The sequence below is a fragment of the Zosterops lateralis genome, assembly GCF_965231275.1.
Source record: "Zosterops lateralis genome assembly, chromosome: 2".
Classification (NCBI taxonomy): Eukaryota; Metazoa; Chordata; class Aves; order Passeriformes; family Zosteropidae; genus Zosterops; species Zosterops lateralis.
In genome coordinates this window covers 6,139,044-6,154,101 of record NC_139763.1, presented here as the reverse complement: position 1 = coordinate 6,154,101, position 15,058 = coordinate 6,139,044, and the positions used below count along the sequence as shown (strand labels likewise).

The window sequence follows — 15,058 nt, the reverse complement described above, 5'->3', positions numbered from 1 at the left end:
GAGTTTTACAGTTTCCCAGCCCAGAAAAGAAGGGTTTTGGGGGTTGGTTGATTTGTTTTTAAATTGTTCTTTGCATGTAAGGTTATTTAGCTGCTGGTTAACCTTAATCAGCATTTTCACAAGCAGATGTGTCAGAAGAACTCCCTTTTCTCCTCCCAGAGGGAACATAAGCCAGAACAAAATGAAAGACAACTGTAAGACAAGTTTGCCATGAATTCTAGTGTAATTTTAAACTTAGTTGAAGATGGGCTCTGGAGTCATCGTAAATAATATTTATACATACATTTTATATATATATATATATATATATATATATATATATTTATATAAATACATTTTTAAAACTACTCCTCACAGATGAAAATGTCTCTCCATTATGCTGGAAATGCAATGTATTTTTCTTAAAGCATCACCATGGTGTTACATGGGAGAAATCAATTTATAATCCGATCAGTTGAAGAAAAAAATTGGCTTTTAATTTAAATGCTGTGGTTGTCTTTTGCTTAGTTCTGAGGTTTTACAATTATTTTTCTAGCTTTTATTTTCAAAAATATTTTTCATTGATGTGTGACGGATCAGGGGAAACTGTGAGTCCAATTCTACACACAGCAGTATCGAAGTAAGCTGATTAAAAGAGGAGATCTCTTTTCTAGTTCTAGCAATCCTGTGTTCTATTTGGGTTAATATATAAACAAAAAAAAAATTACAGGGAGAACCTGTCACTTACTCCAAAAGTAATATCCACTGTAGTCTGAGTATGGAATAAATATATGCCAGGCATCAACCTGAGTCTCAGGGGTGTCCTTGCCTGTCTGAAATAGCAGATGTGAAAGATTTCAGGTTTTCTTCTCATTGGTGTAGGGTTTGCTCAGTGTTTGTAATTGTTACACAGTCAATAAACATTTACATAATTGTTTGTAGCTATAATTAAATGGTTAAGAATATTCAACTTTGCTTCTGTGGCAGTTGAAAGCAGTCAGTAAAGAGACATATTTAAACATAATAATACATTTTATATACTAATCCCATGTATTAACAAAGCAAGACGGGGCTTTAGCTGTTCCTTTACTTCTAGATTTTAAAGAAAGTATTGACAGATACAGTAGTACAAGATGTTAATTAAATTTGGCTTGTCTAAGTAGGAAGATTATGAAATGAATAATTAAGACTCCACATTTCAGAAGAAAACACCAGAAAGTATTGTTTATCCAGCAATCATTTGTGTCAGGTTTGCTTCAGTAAGCACTTTTGCAATTATTACTGCAAAAAATACTTCCTAAAATGTGCTGATACTGGAGGTGAAGGTGATTATAAAGGACCTAAAAATGCTCCTCTGTTGTGCCTAGGTGAGTGTGTTTAATTAAATATGCTGTAACATATTAATATGCCCCTGCATTGGCTTGTGGGATGTTCCAGCACTCCAAAAACCTCAGCACTTCCCTGGATCACCACCACCAGTCCCTTTTGTCTGCACAAAGCAAACAAGTGAAATAAAAACACAAACACAGCAGTGCCTTTTTACGTCATTTTATTTCTAACTGCAAATGTCAAACAGATTAAGGGTGAAAGACGTTCTCAAGAAATGTTAACATTGCCATTATAAGATGATGGTTTATTGATCATTTCCATTCTGGCTGATTATAGGGAGTGCTGTGCTCTTTTGTCAGGGCTTGTTCTGGAAGCCCAGAGCTGCAGGGACTGGGTGAAAAGCAATGTATGGGCTTTACCAGCTGCAATTTCAGACCCAGAGCACCTCTCCCTGCTTGGCAGTGGCCACTGGTGCAGTAGATTTAATAAATCTGCTCTTCCTTCTTTCTTCTCCTTAATAACCGAGGTGATCAAACTCAGAGCACATAAATGACAGCTCTTAAAACTCAGTTTAGCCTGAAATGGGTCACTGCCTTTTCTGCTTTCTGAGGGTGTCCAGTGTCCAAAAATCTGCTGGTGGCATAGGAGCTTAAGCCATGAGTCCGTGTTTGAGAATTGGATGTGAGGTGTGAAGTCCATTTGGAATTATCATTTCCCTTTTGTTTGGATGTGGTGGCAGTGCAGTGACACAGGTTTATCTCAGGCATGAGAAGGAGCAGTAGCCAAACTGGCTCCAGAACAGAGAACATTCCAGCCCCTCCCTGAGACCTTCTTACTCTTTTCCATGTGTTTGGAATATGTGATTTAACAGTAGAAACAGAGGTTCACACAACATTGCTTGTACATAATTTGAGCATTATCTCTGTTACCAAAATACAAAGTATTAGCACAGGCTTCTGCATTGGTACATACTTGGCAAAAAATGGCAAAAGATGCTGAAGCATATAAAGAAATCAGAGGCCCTCACATCTTCTTTCTTTCAATTCTAGGCTAATGCTAATGTCACTTTACAATGTGAGTATCAACTTGAAAGGCTTGAAGTACATCAGTGAAAGTCCAGGTTTTATTCCCCTGCTGTGGTGGCTGTTGAATGGTAAGTTGCTCTAAGAACCTTGTAAACTGTGACTTGCAGGATTTTGTAGATTTGCAATAGGTGTTGCAAATAACAAGCCAGAAATTTATATCTGTAACCTGATTAGCTTTTGACAGAATAAAAGTAAACAGAAAGGACAAATAGCTGGAGGGAGAAGATGTGTATTTCCCACAAAATTTTTGGCACTGTGTGCAATATTCCATTAATGTGAAATTTAAAGGTGGATTTAAGAATAAGGAATGGAGAAATTTGATTAAGTGGTTTAATAAAAAGCCACTTATGTCTTCACATGCCAACTTTAAAATAAACTTTAAGGGGAGTATGCATATCAGTTCACTACCATTAACAAAGGAAAATGTGTACATTTTGGGGGAAGAAGCCTACTGTGTAACTTTACTGACCCATTGCAAAAGTGTCTCTTGCTGAAGAGGATTCTTGTGCTCTAATAGGATTTGGGGCTCCAGGGCTGGAGAGCTATTCCCAGCTATGCCTTTGGCCAGTGCAGGACTCCAAGGACATCAAGGACTTGTGTTGTCACTGTCAGGTACATGAGTGACATCAAGGCTCTGCTCTTTGGGAGGCTTCAAATCCCTGTGCAGGAGCCAGGAGGGATTGACGTTGGCAGTGTGCGTTGGACTGGGCTGGCAGCTGCAGGGGGACAGAGCTTTGACACTGCCCTGCCTGGCCTGTCTCAAGATTTATGAGGAGATTTGGTGTGCAGATAGGGCTGGGGAGGTTAATTATCCCTTCTGTGCTGCTAAAACCTTGCTAAAGCACGACTGGTAAATACCTGGAGCAGCTGAAATGAGAGAGATTCCATCTGCTTTTTACAGACGTTATTTTGATGCTGAGTTTTTTTGGTTGGGGTTGGTAAACTGAAAGCTATTTGTGTAGCTCATGGCTCCCTTAATTATTTTACAGAAAATGTAGCTGCTCAAGCTTTTCATCAAATAATTTCCTGCTGTGGAATGCCACAGGCTCTCTCTTCCAAGGTCTCAGGAAATTAAGTAATCCTTGTAGGGGAAAACACCATTTCTATAGGGTTTTTTAATATATTTTGATAAAAATAGTTCCTCAGAGAACATCAAATACATGGTCTTTTGTTCAGCTGTGCTTTTGAAATTTTACATGTCTTAGTCTGGGCTTTCCTTTTAATTTATGTTGGCTAATACATACATAAGCTGTTCTAGCAAAAAATACCAACCCCAAACACCCTCAAAGAATCCTGTGAGTTCCCAAATATGCCCTTCCAGTTGTTTTATCACAATTGTTGTGATAAAACAAAATATAATAATTTGATGCAGTCTGTTGTCTGAAAAAGGCTCCTAGGTCAAGTAAGAAGATGAAATGGGAAGCATTTACAATTAATTTGCAGCTACTAATGGAAATAAGAAGTAGGCTACTCTGCAGTTTGGAAGTGCTAATTGTTTATGGCTGGGTTGTAGAAAGAAGGATGATCATGGCTAATTCCTTGACTTTTTGATAATAAACTTGTCCAGTTACAGCAAAGGAGGAAGATTCTCAGATAAAGCAGTTCTGCAGGTTCAGATTCCTGACTTTGGAGGAAGTCTGCTTACTGTCAAGAGGGAGCTGACTGGTTTGGATATCAGGTCAGGGGTCAGATCCAATACCTGATCTTGTTCCCATCATTTTGTGTGAGATCTCTGTAGTTTTCCAATATTTAATCTATTCCTAAATGTCTCTACTTGGAAATTTCAGCAGCTTCCTCCCACTCCTGCTCCTCTCCTATTTCCCTGACCAGCATCTTCAGGTTCTGCTAGCCAGGATTCAGCTCCTAAACACCTGGAACTGCTACAGTACAAGGTCTTGTTTTTTCTATACAGGAGAGTAGAGCACTACCCTGTGCTGGCAGAGTATCCTGGACCTGCTGCCTGCCTGTCTGCAGGAAGCTTCTTCAAAGCCTGTTTTAATGAAGGCTTATGACATGACTCAGCTTTCCAGTTCTGTATGCTTTTATCACTATTCCCACTAAGAGAGGCCTCAGAAATCATCCTCTGATTATTTTTTTGAATTTTTTTTTATTTTCAGAGAATCATCCTGTTTGCTTTTCCATTGTCATTCGACAAGTGTCCACCACCTCAGCCTGTACATCAGGTTCATCTTTTTCCCACTGCCTTGTATGCCCCTGATAAATCCCTCAAATTCCTTCTCTGAGTTCTCAGTCTCTGCCCATCCTTGTTCCCTGAAGAAGAATGTCCTTTCCATTAAATGAAGAGAGAAAATAATTGACTCAACTGTCTTTATTTCCCTTTGTTGTATCTGAAGCAAAGAGGGATTTGATTCAAGTTGTCTCACAGCATTTTTGAAGAGACAGAAATGTGCCTTGACGTTGAATACCCTGATTCAAAGAAAGAAGGGAAAAAAATCTAATAAAGGTTCCCGAGTGCCTGAGTAAGGAGTAAGAATGTTAACAGCAAACTCTCCTACTGTCTTTGAGAAATTGGATGAGCTGGTGTGATTTCATGTTCACTAACAAGAATTCTTAATAGCTCTTTCTGCTGAAGGCTGTACTGATGATAGGAGAAAACTAAATGTTTGACATAATTTTTGAAGATAATGCAGGTCTCTGTAGTTTTAACATTTCATGAGGTGGCTGTCTTTTTCTTTCTTTTTTTTTTTTTTCTGCCTTTTTAAAACTTTCTAGAAGATGGACACCCTTTAATAACCAACACTGATCACTGAATCCTCTGTGTAGGTATCAGCTGTGCCTGCCTACACCTTCCCAGCCTGGTGCCAGCATAAAGCACATGAATGATGACTCAGATTTCTGTCTGTGGAGCAGCTTGTGGGATCAATAGAGTTCTCCTCTTGTGGAGCACCATTTGTTAGCAGAGCAGCTGTTCCCATCTTGGACAAAATAGGCAGCTTTAGTTTCCTCCATCAGCTGCTGTCCCTGTGTTGGTGTCCTGGCTGAGGGTTTCACATAACTTTCAGATTTAAAGAAGCTCTGTCCTCAGCCACAAAAAAAGAAGCTTATATCATATTGGGTAGAAGTCCACTTGAGATTTGTCAATACTTTTTTTCTGGTGTTTTTCATCTAAAGATGCAATAAGGCCTCCATTCTGTAACTCCCAAAGAAGTGGAACATTATTCTGCCAAGGATCTCTTGAAGAATAAAAAGTAACAATCACCTTAGGTATTAATAATAAAGACTAAATTTAATGTTTTTAATTTTTGATCATGCAGAATCTGCCAACAGACGAGTGCTGGAGAAAAGGACTGTAGGGTCTTCTCTACTTTGTCTGTTTGGTTGAGGTTTTTTGGTTGGTTGGGGGTTTTTAACATCATGTGTCTTTATTTTGGTTTTTTCCCACTTTCCTTTTCTTTAAATGCAGTTTAAAAATTTTGTCTCTTTGGATACTTGAGAAAGCATGGAATTCAAAGACATTTTGTCAGTGACATTTCTTGTCCATAGCTGGGAAATTGCTCCAGGTGCTTCATTAAACAAAACACAAAAAGAGACATTGGACTAATTTTAGATCTTGCCCTTCAGTTTCCTCCACCACAGTTCCATGTGGAAATCCAACCTTGTTTATCCAAATTCTTTGCGAATGCTGGTCTCTATTAGAAATGCTTGTATGAAGCACATTCTCACTTTGCTGCCTGCACCCTCAATATTTGCTTTTCATGACTAACTCTGAAGGTCTCTAATGCTTTGCTCTTCTGTCTGAATTCGTTATGGCTGTGAGAGGTTTTGAAATTTCAGGTTATTTGCATGGCAGCATGTTATTTAAAAAACATCTGGACAAACAGAAGCGTCATATTTATAAACTGATGTCTGTATTAAAACAAATTTTGGTTCCTAAATCAAAACCAGTCTTTCAAAAATTTCATCCTCTTCTCACAGAACCATAGAATTTGTTGAGTTGGAAGGGACTCATCAGGATCACTGAGTCCCAACTCCTGACCGCACAGAACATCTCAAGAATCCCACCATGTGCCTGAGAATGTTGTCCAAATGCTCCTTGAACTCTGGCAGGCTTGGGGCTGTGACAACTTCCCTGTGGAGCTTAATCTAGTGCCCAGCCACCCTCTGGCTGCAAAACCTTCTGATATCCAGCCTAAACCTCTCCTGACTCATCTCCATGCTGTTCTTCAGCTGATTAAATTAATCTTAAGGAGAGGATTGCCCTTTAAGAGCACATCCATGAGGGTAATTGCAGGGATGTCAGCTCTGACGCAGAGTTCCCTGAGCCTCAGTTATCTGGGAGGCTGGAAGAGAGGCCAGGGCAAGTCTCATGGAATGTTTGCCCTTTTCCATGCTCATACTTTTCCATACTCAGCTGCTTGCCTGGATGGAACTCTGGGCTGTCCTTGCCATCTGAGCAGGAGCTTCTTGACAAGGTCCTTGCCCTGCCTAACAACTCATGCAAATGGATGTTCTGTGAGGAGCAGTGTTACCCACCAGCTACAGAGCTCTGTGGAAACTCCTCTCTCATCCCCGTGTTCACTGAGTGGAGGCCAGGCACATAGAGACTCAATTGCTGCTTCAGTTTGGATCCTGGGAGTCTCTCTCAAGGATTTCCCTGATAAAAGCATGACAAACATGTGTCTGTAGGAGAGTGGGGAATTCTCCTTAGCTGAACTCCATGTGAGTGCAGCCAGGGAGGAGACTGATAGAAACCCAGCTGTAACACAGGAGCTGGGGCAAAAATTTTGCAGACAGAAAGTGCATTTGTGTCTGTAAGAATTGCAGCAGCAAAGCCTCGTGTTCTCCCTGCTCCTTCCCCTCAGAGCATCTTTACCAGAACATTTCTTGTCTCCTCAGACCTATCAACAGTATAGAAATGTCTGGAAAACTCTGCTGCTGCAGTTGCTGCCAGCACTTGCAATGCAAAAGGATCTTACACTGGGGAAGCCGTGGCTGTGGCTGTCTCTGTTGGATATGCTGTGAACACAGATAGTCTGACAGGCTCATTACAAGGAAAGGCTGAGAGGCAGATCTCTCCTTCCTGCTGGAATCAGACAGGAATTTAATAGAATAATATCTACAGCAGTGGTGGGAAGCTTTTTGAAAGTCATAGAATGGTTTAAATTGGAAGGGACCTTAAAGAGCATCTTGTTCCAGCCCCACTGCTGTGGGCAGGGACATCCTTCCACTAGACCAAGTTGCTCAGAAGATAGTCGGACTCCATCCAACCTGAATTTAAGCACTTCCAGGGATGAGGTATCCACAGCTGCTCTGGCCAACCTGTGCCAGTGCCTTATTACACATATAGTGAGGAATTTCTTCCTAATATTTAATCTAACCCTCCTCTCTTCCCGCTTAAAGCCATTGCCCCTTGTCCTGTCACTACATTCCCTTGTACAAAGTCACTCTCCAGCTCTCTTGGAGCTCCTTTAGGCACTGGAGGAGGCTCTAAAGTCTTTCCAAAGCCTTCTCTTCTTCAGGCTGAACAACCCCAACTCTCCCAGCCTGTCTCCATAGCAGAGGTGTCCCAGCCCTCTGACCATCCTTATGTCCCTCTCTGGACTCACTCCAACAGATCCATGATCCTTATATTGTGAGCTTGGGCTGGAGGCAGCTCTGCAGGTGGGGTCTCAACTGGGCAGGGCAGAGAGGCAGAATCCCCCCTCCCCTGCTGCCCACAGTGCTTTGGATGCAGCCCAGGACACTTTTGGCTTTCTGTGCTATCAATGCACATGGCCAGCTGATATCCAGCCTCTCATCCACCAACAGCCCTGAGTCCTTCTCCTCAGGGCTGCTCTCAATCCCCCAGTCTGTACTTGTTGGAATTGCCCCGACCCATGTGCAGGACCTTGCACTTGGCCTTGTGAACTTCTGTGCTCTTGTACACAGGCACAGCTGTAAACAGTGTGCTGGCAATAAATCTTGCATTCAGGTGGCCAGGGGATGGTGTGGCCACGTGTAAATTGAGTTCACACAACTCCGAGCCAATTGTGGATAAGCTGTTCAGCCCTGATGTAATTCAATTACTTAAACGCTGCTGTAGGGGACAGTTCATCTGAGAGCCTGGTGCTAATGACAGATGTGACTAAAATCCTTCCACGTTATCAGCTGCCTTTTGTCAGTGACTGAAAGCCAGTGACATCAAACTGAGCTGGCAGCTTGCAGGACGTCAGCAAACTCCAGCAGTTTCAACACCTTGCTGAAATTACATCAGCACCTTATGATGGTGCGAGGTTTGTGCTACGCCTGTGATCCTGGCTGAGGCAAGCAGCTTGATTTCTCCCCCTCTTCTCCAGAAATAATGGTGATAGTTTTGAAATTGTAGCTGGAGATGTGTGTGCTGGTGGTTGGGAGGATGTGATGCACTGATTTGATTACAGCTAAAGGATTTTTTTTTTGATCTTGTACAAACAAAATGTTACTCAGCTAGTGTAGAAATGACTAAATCTGGAAGCTGTTGACATAAATATAATGCTGAATAATGAAGATTCCTTACATTTCTCTGAGTGCTTTGCAGACAGGGCTTTTAGAAAACGTCCCTAATGATATTGGAGACAAGAGAAAGATTTCTCTGGTATTTTTTTTTAAATCCTCTTAGGAAACATGATTATCTTCAATAAGTAGTATTCTCAAAACCACATGTAATCCTCAGGGAGTATATTTTAAGGCATATATATTTATTTAACTCAGAACATCTCAGAATACATTCAAAACAATGGCAATCTGAGGTTAAATGTGTATTAAGTCATCTTCTGGTGCAGGATCATTTCCTTCCTTTGCTGGATGCCCACGTGCCTAATCTGTTCTTCATTTGAGTGACTCAAGCTGTTGAGCTTCCCTGGCTGCTGCTGGAGATTCTTCCTAGAACCTCTCTGCTCTTACTGGAAAACATTCTTGTTCATCAAGCTGGAAATAATTTCCTGATCTCCCACAGATCCTCATTTTCTTGGCTCCCCTGCTGAGGCTTCTCCCCTGATCGATTCTTTAATTTCTGCAGCCTTTAAACACTTGCAAATAATACTAATATTGATTCCTGTAACAGTATTAGTAACAAAGCTCTTTTCATCTTTACATATATGAAGCTTCCCAGCAGTACTGCAAGCCATTAAAAGTATTAGTGGCTTTATTTCGTAGAGGAATAATGTCACACAGAGGAAATTGTAAATGAACTACATAGATTTCACTCCCCATAGCTTCTTTCTTCTTACCTATTTGAGCTGTAGTTTGTGGCTGCTATTTCCTGTGAATAAATGTAGAATAATCCTAAGAACAGGAAAAGGGGGAAGTGATGTGTGCAGAGTTTGAACATAATATCAGGCAAAAAAAAAAAACCAAAAACGTTAAAAAATACACAATGTGGAAGGCATGGAGGCAAAAAAGGAATGCAAGGAAGGACAAATTCAAGGCTTTTAGTTATATTTTGGTTAGGTCAAAATAAGTCTGAAAACCAAAACTTGTACCCAGGTGTTTTTTCAAAAGGATTCTGAAGTGTTGCTGGCCAGGAAATTGGACATAAGGTCTTGCTGTCTGTGAGGCTGAGCTGCAGCATTTCCCCAAGAGTTCTGACTGCTCATCACTCAGAAAGTTGCACCTGCAGGTACTGCTGGAAATGATGGAAAGAGACTCCTCAGAGCCTTCAGCCTGGGTGTCAGCAATAAGAGTGGCTGTGCCATGGATGTGCAGCACTAATCACAGGGCTTTTATTGATTTGACATGTTTAAAATTGTCCAGCAGGCCCAATGAGCTGGGATTTTTATTGCACAGAAAAGGAGAAAATGCACTTTGTTTATTGGGTTTGGGCAGTACTTGTGTCCTCAGATTATACTCCACTCTGCTGGTTTTCCAGGAGAAAGTAGAACTCCTTTCTTAAGAGGTTAACACTTGATTATTTCCATTTATGATGGAAAATAGGAGGAGAGAGAGAGCGTGCTTGGCTTTTGGGTGTAGTTCAGATGTCACAATCTTTAATATTGTTCTTCAGCCTTGTGTAGTTGGGAATTACTTAAAAATCCCTATCTCAGCAGTGAGTTTCATGCTGAAATCTGTAGACTTCTTCAGTGTCCATCACATCCTGTTCTCTGCCCCCCTGGGTGCTTTCAACCCTTATGCTTTAATGAATAATTCTCCTCAGTCCTTTTTCAGGTCACCATGTTATGTGTGAAATAAGCCAGGAAAAGGAAAGAACTTGCCTCAGCCCCACCAAATACCTCCTCCAAACTCAGTGCACTCTGGCTCATCACTGCACTGGTTTTATGCTCCTTCAGTGAGATTTTGGTCTCTCTGGTGATTTTGTGCTCAAAGTGATCTGAATTAATTTTCTCAACCTTTCTGCACAACCCTTTATCAAAAGCTTGCTGAAGACTAGGTATGCTAATGAAAACACACATTAAAAATGCATGGCACGTGGGACAAATAACTGCTTCAGCTGTAAAAATATATTAGATGTTTTCATTTGGAATATGCAGAATGGGGAAGTCTTTCTACCACATGCTTTTGATAAAGCTGTAAACCACTAAATGCAAATGGGCCATTGCAAATGATTAAAATGTAACACTCCTAATGTTTCAGTAATTAAAAATGCATCCTGTGTTCTTAGCACTGGAGTTATTACATGTCTTCCTGGCTTAAGTCAGTCAAAGGTCTTTGCTGCATTTCCCTGGCACATTCCTGAGCAGCAGTGCTTCAATGCCCATTTCAATTTTGTGCAGAATGAATTAAACACTTGGAAGGTTGATAGGTGGTTGCTAGAAAGTTTTATAAAAATTAGTATTTTACTGAGCTTTGAGGAAGTGCAAAGCCTCAAATAAAAAGAAATTAAAGAAGGGCCTGATGATTTACTGCAGATTTGATTTGTTAGTCTGTTTGGTTTTTAAGTCTGAATAATCATGGGATACAGTTTGGACTGCTCTTAAATTGGATTGCATCCAACAGTACATCCTGGGTACTGACTGACTGGATAAATTCAGGTTGATAAATTCCCTGCTTTACAGTGGTTTCAACATCTGGAAAGCAAGAGAAAGATTCCTGGCTCTCTCTCCCTTGCAAACACTGCTGGGCAGAAGCTGCTGAGGGAGGATAAAAATATGGTTTTCAGGTCTTGGTTTAGAAAGACAGGTGTCTGCCAGGGAAGAGCTGGAGCTTCCCTTGGAATGGAGAATGTAAACTCTCTCCTTCTGAATTAATATAATTTTGAAATCAAGGGGCTCTCAGGCAAAGATATGGGAATAGGAATAACAGTTCTTTACTAGGAATATTAAAAATGTAGTAGTAGAAAAAAGCAAATGAGCAAAAAAAGACAAAAAACCACAGAGTCAGAACATGACCTGACACCCTGTTGGTCAGGGTGTTGGTAGCAGTCCAGTTAAGTCCTCCTGGAGGGACAGATGTGGCTCTGTTGGAGCAGAGATGATCCTATAGAAGGGTCCAGTGGTGAGATGGGTCCAGTCTTCCTCTGGGAATCCAGTACAAACAGGCTGTGCTGGTGTTCTGAATCTCAGGTTTTATCCAGGTAGCAATGCTGGGCTCCTCCCCCTGGGTGGAGCATCTCCCCATGGGATGATGGGATTGTATCAGCCCTGCAGTGAGCCTGAATGGCCCATGGACAGCAGAGATCCCCTGAGGGAGGGTGGGTGGTGGAAGAGATAAAGAACACTGCCCCACCTGACTAATTAACAGAAGACACCTGCCTCTTCCTCATGCCAGAGCCATGAGAGAAAACACCTCCCCAACCAGTTTCAATACATTACACTGAACCCATGACATCAGGCACCTCCTAGAGCCACCCAGCCAGCAGCAAGTGGCTCTGGCTATAGGTTTTACCCACACTTCTGAGGGTCCAGCCTGGCAGAAATGTGACTATACTAATGAGTGAGATAGCTGATTGAGAGTGCCTTGAAAAATCAAAAGTTTTTTTTTTAATAACGAAGGAAAATAATACAAAAAACAAAACAACAAAGCCGAGCACAGCACAGAGACAAACTCCTTGCTTGCTACAGCACCTCGAAAAGCGTGGAGTTGCTTTGTTCTCTCTCTTTAGTACTTACTAGCTTAGGTGGGCTTTTTGGCCCTTGGCCCAATGAGTGTAACAACAGCCTTTGAGTTCTCAGAGTCCCATCCACACTTCTGGACTGGCTCCAAGCCAGTTACAGGACTGTATCCACAGAACTTTCCAGCTAACTTCTTAACATGCCAAAAGGTAAAGTGAGAGACTCTTTCCCTATTCGGAAGGCACCTGATAGAGGTGCAGGGATTGCATTACCACATCTGACCATTATTTCCATTATTCCCTGCCTGCCCAGTGCATCCCTTTCAGCCTCTCTCCTAACAAACACCCAGATGCTTTTCTTTCCCCCTTGCTTTCAGACCCGGACACGGAGGTTTGCCTGCACGCGCTGCGGCTGCTGCAGTCGGTGCTGCTGGAGCCCGAGGTGCTGGCGCGGGCAGGCGCCGAGGTGCGCGACACTCTGCCCTTCCAGCGCATCGTGGCCCTGTCCCAGAGCCGCCACGCAGAGCTCCAGGCCCTGGCCAAAGAGCTCCTCGAGGACCTCAAAATGTTTGAGTACGAGGCGTAGGAGAGTTCTGCGACACCACGTGCGTACGTCTTCACTGGGTTTTTGTGCTGCAGGAGTTGTTGGGAGACAGGCTTGACTGAAAAAAAGAAAACGCGCTGCTGAAGTTCCTCTGATAAAATCCTTTTTGGGGATTTGAATTAACCTGTGCTTGGGAAAACCTGTTGGGTTTTAGATGCCCAAATAACACCTTGAGTGGTAAACAATTAACCCATACTTGGGAAAACCTGTTGGGTTTTAGATGCCCAAATAACACCTTGGGTGATCTGGCAGAGATGACAGCCTTAATTTCTTTGAGCAGAATGATAACGGGTTCCAAAATGGTCTGTGGGTATGTTGTCTATTTGCTGTCTAGATGGGGTAAAGTACTCTGATTCCTTGATAACAATTCATTATTCAGTAAATAATCCTTTTGGTCCATCCTTAAGAATGACTGTACTGTGAGGAAAACTTTTATGCCATTCATAACTCTTCTGTGTCAGAATGCACCCCAAGTTTCAGTTTTATTGTTGTTATTTCTCATCTCTCTATTGTAATAAAAGAAAACTGAAATTCTGTAGCATGTAACGGATTCTGCTTTCAAAATTTGTATTCAGATTCACTCTTAACTGCAAGTCAAGCTGGTCTGTGGCTGCCAGGCATGCTAGAAACTGAGCTGTTGTTTTTAGAAAAGCCCTGAGAAGGGAAATAAATTGCTGTTGTCTGTGGTACCCAGTTGTGTGCTGAATAGGCTAAAATGAGCTGCCTCTCTGTTGTGAGCAGCATCACATCCCCTCACAACCCTGGAGTTTGTTGGAGTTTCAGAGTACAGCTTGCTTACCTCAGGGGTGAATACAAACACTTGGTGCTGGATATTGGTAGAATTTGTAATGGTTTTAGAAAATAATAGCATTCATTTCTGTGATGTCAGAAACAGAGCCAGTTATGTGAGGTTACTCAAGGGAACAGCAAATGAGAAGTGCAGTGCTGTGGCAGCACCTTTTTCCATACTAAAGTTATTGCAGCTCATCTGGGAACCCAGTGTGTTAACAAAACACAATGCAGACTTCAAATTACAGAAAACATGAAGAAAACTTCATAGAATTTAAATATTATGATTGGCAGACAGCTTTAGAGGGAGACCACTGTAAAATGTGTAAGTTAAGGTACAGGGTATCTCCCTTTAGGCTGCTTGCAGAATGATGGATGTTCAGAGTTAGAAATGTAATAATTCAGCTTGAAATTACTTGGCTCAGATGCTGCAGATGGTAACAGTCTGGCTTGGGGCTTAAAATGAAGATTAAGATGGAGATCTCACATATACAGGTGGGTTGCACAGGGTTCTGCCATGTCTGGTTCAGCTTTACATTGAATTTGCCAAGTGCAGATTTGTGGAAGGCTTTAAATCTTCTGTAAAGTGTGCTTTCTTTGGATTTGTTTTCTTATCTTGCTATCCTAGTTAATCCTCCTCGAGTTTAATCCTAAAGGGATCAAAATGATAATTGGTAGTTTCCTGGAATATCAACTCATGAAAGTGTTTAAGAAACACTGAAGGGCATCATCCACTTTGCATTGAATTATCTGCTCAGGAAGACCTTTCATCAAACTTTGGAAGCCAGTAAATAAAAAAAGAAAACAGTAGTTCTGCAAGCAGAAAAGCTGATAGAGCCTCATGTCCTGTGGATTTGAGATATTTCTTGAAAATTTCCCTGCCCTTCCCAACCTGAAATCAAGACCTTCCAAGGGTCTGTGGTGTGCACAAGCTGGAGGTGATACAGGTGCTCACAGCCAGGTCAGTAAACTGTGGTGAAAGGCCAAATTCCCTTATGAGAGGGACTGGCAGTGCATCTGCACCTCATTTCCATGTGAAATCAGGAAACAAAGCAACCAGGACTGTTCATCTTAATTGTGTGTCCACTGGCATGGTCAGCCATGCTGAAAGTGGTGATTTGAGATTCAGTTTTCCCCAGCAAGCTGCTCAGATCTGATGGTAAGTTCTTTCAGTGTCTCCCAATTGACTTTATTTTCAGGTGTAGTTTGCCAGGATGTTTCTTCAGAGCCAAATCATCAATGACCCCCCAACCTCGAGAAAGTCTTTTTTTCTGTACAAAGTGTTTC

General features: G+C 41.8%; 1 protein-coding gene across 5 annotated transcripts in view; it reads left to right on the top strand.

Annotated features, from left to right (window-relative positions):
• HSF2BP (heat shock transcription factor 2 binding protein) overlaps positions 1-13,136 on the top strand; it is a 31,511-nt gene extending 18,375 nt beyond the window's left edge. For 2 of the 5 annotated variants that reach the window (XM_083855822.1, XM_083855823.1), the window contains exons 7-9: positions 2,358-2,461; positions 2,911-3,005; positions 4,511-4,694. In XM_083855822.1, coding sequence (XP_083711948.1) covers positions 2,358-2,461; positions 2,911-3,005; positions 4,511-4,636 — 325 coding nt within the window. In that variant the 3' untranslated portion in view covers positions 4,637-4,694. Of the gene's footprint in view, positions 1-2,357; positions 2,462-2,910; positions 3,006-4,510; positions 4,695-12,755 lie in introns of those variants that run through there. The other 3 variants (XM_083855825.1, XM_083855824.1, XM_083855826.1) reach the window with 3 other exon arrangements.
• Positions 13,137-15,058: the final 1,922 nt, after the last annotated feature.